Source organism: Penaeus chinensis, chromosome 30 (assembly GCF_019202785.1).
Source record: "Penaeus chinensis breed Huanghai No. 1 chromosome 30, ASM1920278v2, whole genome shotgun sequence".
In the NCBI taxonomy this organism is placed as follows: Eukaryota; Metazoa; Arthropoda; class Malacostraca; order Decapoda; family Penaeidae; genus Penaeus; species Penaeus chinensis.
In genome coordinates this window covers 12881023-12885962 of record NC_061848.1, presented here as the reverse complement: position 1 = coordinate 12885962, position 4940 = coordinate 12881023, and the positions used below count along the sequence as shown (strand labels likewise).

The 4940-nt window shown below is 51.3% G+C and overlaps 1 protein-coding gene across 2 annotated transcripts in view; it reads right to left on the bottom strand.

Annotated features, from left to right (window-relative positions):
• Positions 1-3005: 3005 nt before the first annotated feature.
• LOC125041601 overlaps positions 3006-4940 on the bottom strand; it is a 59543-nt gene continuing 57608 nt past the window's right edge. Inside the window, exon 3 of one of the 2 annotated variants that reach the window (XM_047636661.1) lies at positions 3006-3266. In XM_047636661.1, the coding sequence (XP_047492617.1) occupies positions 3157-3266 (110 nt within the window). In that variant the 3' untranslated portion in view covers positions 3006-3156. The remainder of the gene's footprint in view (positions 3267-4940) is intronic. The other variant, XM_047636662.1, reaches the window with a different exon arrangement.

The following is a 4940-nucleotide window of genomic DNA, read 5'->3' as shown; positions in this document are numbered from 1 at the left end:
AGAGAGAGAGAGAGAGAGAGAGAGAGAGAGAGAGAATGTGCCTTACTACTACAATAGTAAGAGAGGAGGAGGAGGAGGAGGAGGAGGAGGAGGAGGAGGAGGAGGAGGAGGAGGAGGAGGAGGAGGAGGAGGAGGAGGAGGGAGGAGGAGGGAGAAGGAAAAGGAGACCGAAAGAGACAGGGGCAGAGTGAGAGATGGGAATAGAGTGATACACTGAAAGTATAGTTTCGTAGTAGAGGACAAGAGAGTTCGGATTGGTTATTCTAGAAGGGAAAACCGGAGAGCCTTCGAGGAAGACACAGGTTCACAGTACGACTTAAGGCACAGTGCACATGAGCGAGCGAGCGAGAGCTGGAGGAGGAGCACAACATGTGGCGGAGGCGAAGTTAGAGACATCACAGCCTACACTTCCTCACACGGGTCATACGAGCGCGTTCCATTGTAGAGGTCAAGAGTAAAAAGCCTCTCTTTGTTAGGGGCGAAGTGTGGCGGAGGCTAGCATTGCAGGCTAAATTATCCCTTGGGCGGTCTGCACCAAAGGTCAAGGTCGCCTCTCCTCCTTGTGTCGCAGGCCTGGAAAGGAGCCTGGCCAGGGACACTCTACACACGGCACTAAAGGAACCTACCTGGTCAGGAGGGCGGCAGGGGCTCCTTTTGCTGCCGCCGCTGCCGCTGCTGTTACGGCTGCCGCTAGCTTTCGGAGCCGCAGATGGAGCCTTGTGGTGAAGGTAGAGGTGATGAGGAGGGGCAGAGGGAGGGGTGCAGTGAAGGTGGCGGCGGCGATGATTCAGGTAACTGTGATGAAGATGAAGGAGGAGGAGGTGGTGGTGGTGGCGGTGGGGCCTCGGAGTGGTGGTGCAGCGCCGCCTGTGCTGCCCCGCCACTGCCACTCCCGCCGGGTTACTACTACTCACACCACCACCACCCTCCTGCTCCGCCGCCCGCTGTCCGCCCCCTCCACTCCCCGCCCACCCCCACTTACACACACACACACACACATACAAACGCACACGTACAACCACCAGCGCCACATAACACCTCGCTCTTAACATGCAATCCTTACCCGGCGTCGTTACCAAACAAATCCTCGGCATAAGAAGCGGCGTAACGTACGAGATTCCATTCTTGGGCAGTAAATAAGAGTGTGTGTAAAGCGATATATCGGCGTGGGTTTAGAGTAGCGGTTCCCCCCGGGCGCATGCTCGTCCCCGCCGCGAGCCAACCAGCCTCTCATTGACACAGCCGAGGCCGATCTGAGCGAAACGTTCCCACACGCAGCGCTCGGCCTGCGCGCCCGCCGCCGTGCCGCTGCGTACGAAGCATTGTGGCACGCTGCGGGGGCCGGAGGAGAGCGCCCAAAAAACAGAGCAACGTAAAGTGGCCGAGATGAGTTGGCTGGGGATGGTAAGGTCGAGTGCAGCACTGTCTGCCAAGCGGGTATGACCCCTGTGGACGCTGAGGCAGGCCACACGCTCTACTAAGGGCCACAGGTACGGCGGCACGGATCGGGATTCCACCCTTATCGACCTCCTGGCAGGCGATCAATAGCGTAGCCTGGAGAGTATGAATGTTGTACTCTAAACTTACTACGTCCCCCCCGCTCTCTCTCTGTCCCCCCAACTCCACATCCTCCCCCCTTCCCCCACACGCCCTTCCCCCACGCGCAGGAGGAGAAGGAGAAGGAGGAGAAAGAGAAGAAGGAGAAGGAGAAGGAGGAGGATAAGGAGGGCGAGGAGAAGGAGGAAGGAGAAATGGGGAGGAAGGAAGAGGGGAAGGGAGGAAGAGGGGTGAAGGGGGAGAGAGGGATGAGAGAGGGGAAGAGAGGGATGAGGAAGGGGAGGAGGAGGAAGAGCGGGAGGGGGAGGAGGAGGGAAGGAAGAGGAGGGGAGGAAGAGGAGGGGGAGGGAAGGGGGGGAGGGGGAGGATTAGGGATAGGGGGAGGAGGAGGAGGGGGAGAAGGAGGAGGAAGAGGAGAAGGAGGAGATGGAGGAGGAGGAGAAGGAGGAGGAGAAGGGGGTAGAGGAGGAGAAGGCATGGGAAGGAGGTGCGGCAGAGGCCTCTAGGGGCACCGCACCCAGCCTCGCCCCCCTTCACAATGTCTTCAACACCGCGTACAGCGGCCCAGGTCCACTGATTCAGCCACTCCCTGCACACCTGCATGTATGTGCACACATATTCAATCCTACGCACATGAACACGTAAACATACACACGCTGAATGAAAGCCCCCCCCCACACCCCAAAAAAAAAAAAAAAACTCCCGATAGACCGACATCCGCGTCCCTCTAGATAATTCCGCCCTTTTGGGCATTCCTTTGTCACAGCCACGACCCTCCCAACTCAACCCTCTTCTTGCGTTACGTAACTACCCCCCCCCCCCCCGACACACAAAGAAATACACACAAATCATTTATTTAGACCTAAAATAATGGATACACGACTCCCACTCCCTATTCTTGATCGACTTCAGAACTCTCTCTCTCTCTGTTGCTCTATGCTGTTCAGATTTTTTTTTTTTTTTTTCAATAAACATGATAAATCAAACCCAGCCAAATTTCTCTTTCTCTCACTCATTCATCCTCTTCCTCTCCTTCTTCTCTTCTCTCTCTCTCCTTCCTCCCTTTCTCTCCCTCTCTCTCCTTTCTTCCCTCCTTCTCTCCCTATCTTTCTCTCTCTCTTCCTCCCTTTCCCTATCTCTCTGCCTTAACCATCCCCAGACCCTCTCCCTTTCCCTGTCACACTCTCTCCCTCGCCTTGCCATTTCGCACCCTCTCCCTTGTTCTTCCTTCTCTCCTCTTCACACGTCCCTTGCCTTCTCCCTCTCACACTACTTCCCTTGCCTTCTCCTCATTCCCTCTCCCTTTATGCTTACTGTTAAAAGTACCACGCCCCCCACCCTCCCCTTCCTACCGTTACTCCTATCGTCAAGAGCAAATTTTCGCCGCCCCCCACCCCCACCCGTGTCACTCATATCCCCCTTACGCACACCTGTCGTCACTGCCTATTTTCATTCCTTGATCTCTGTCCATTCATCTTCTATTTCTGATTTCTTCCCTCATTTCTGTATTCGTTTTTTTTTTTTTTTTTTTTTTTCTTTTTTGTATCACCACTTGTTGTCAAGGTAAGCTCACCTACCTGTCACTATCGGGTCGTGTTGTCAAGCAGGCCCGCGCAGCCACACATTTTCTTTTCCCGATCTCCCTTTTGTATTACCGCCCACACGTCCCTGTTCAGCTCGAACACGCCCGACTGCCCGCACGCGCGCGACTGTAAGCCTCTATTGCTCAATGAAAATATGTTATATCAGGTGAAAGGAGGGAGAGGGAGAGGGAGAGGGAGAGGGAGAGGGAGAGGGAGAGGAAGAGGGAGAGAGATGGGGGATGGAAGGAAGGAGTGAGGAAAGAATGGAGGGAAATAATTTAACGCACAAAAAGACACGAGAGCGGAAGACAGAGACAGACAGACAGAGAGAGAGCGAGAGACAGAGGCAGAGAGGGACTCCCCACACATCCGAATGCCCTGCTGTCCCCATCCAACGAAGCAAAAAACTAATAGACTTATCCTCAGTATCGAATGCCTACAAGTGTTGTTTTTTTTTAATGACTACATCACGTGCACTGCAACGCTTCACGAAACTAATGCACCTTGCAACATTACACACTCAGGCCTCACACACTGTGCCACACTTCCTTGCAATAAAGAACAATAACTTAGACAAAGAAACAAACGGGTAACACACAAATAAAATAAGCAAACAAAAACAAAACTGACAAACTAGGCCTATACCTGAAGGACGAAATAAAACATACGACTTCCACGCTAACGCCGTCAAAAATTCACACCTCGTAGTGCGATCGCGTTGCCAGAGACCTTGGCGCGGAAATGAGGTCAAAGTACGGGTACTAGTAAGAGGATAATCTAACAATGAAGCGCCGACATACATATATAAATACATACATACATATATATTGTACTTATATGTACATACATGCATAAATACATAACAGACACACACACACACACACACACACACACACACACACACACACACACACACACACACACACACATACACACACATACACACACACATACATACATGCATGTATGCATGCATGTATGCGAGCATACGTGCATGCATGCACGCACGCACGCACACACATATACATATACATATACATATACACACACACACACACACATACACATACACACACACACACGCGCACACACGCACGCACGCAAGCACGCACACACGCACGCATGTAATTTGCAACACATACACACACGCATGTATATATGCAACACATACACACACGCATGTATATATGCAACACATACACGCACGCATATATATAAATATATATATATATATATATATATATATATATATGCTACACATATACGTATAGATACATACATGCATACTAAAACACACACACACACACACACACACACACACACACACACACACACACACACACGCACACGCACACGCACACACGCACATGCACACAAACACACACACGTATCCACATATACATATATATATATACATATACATACATGCATGTATGCGTGCATGCACGCACGCACACACATATACACAAACACACACACACACACACACACACACACACACACACACACACACACACACACACACACACACACACACACACACACACACACACGCACACACGCACACACGCACACACGCACGCACGCACGCACGCACGCACGCACACACGCACGCACACACGCACGCACACACCCACGCATGTATATTTGCAACACATACACACACGCACATATATATAAGCAACACATATACGTATATATACATACATACATACATACATACATGCATGCATGCATGCATACACAAACAAACAAACAAACAAACAGACAAACATACACACTAGAAAAAATACTATTACC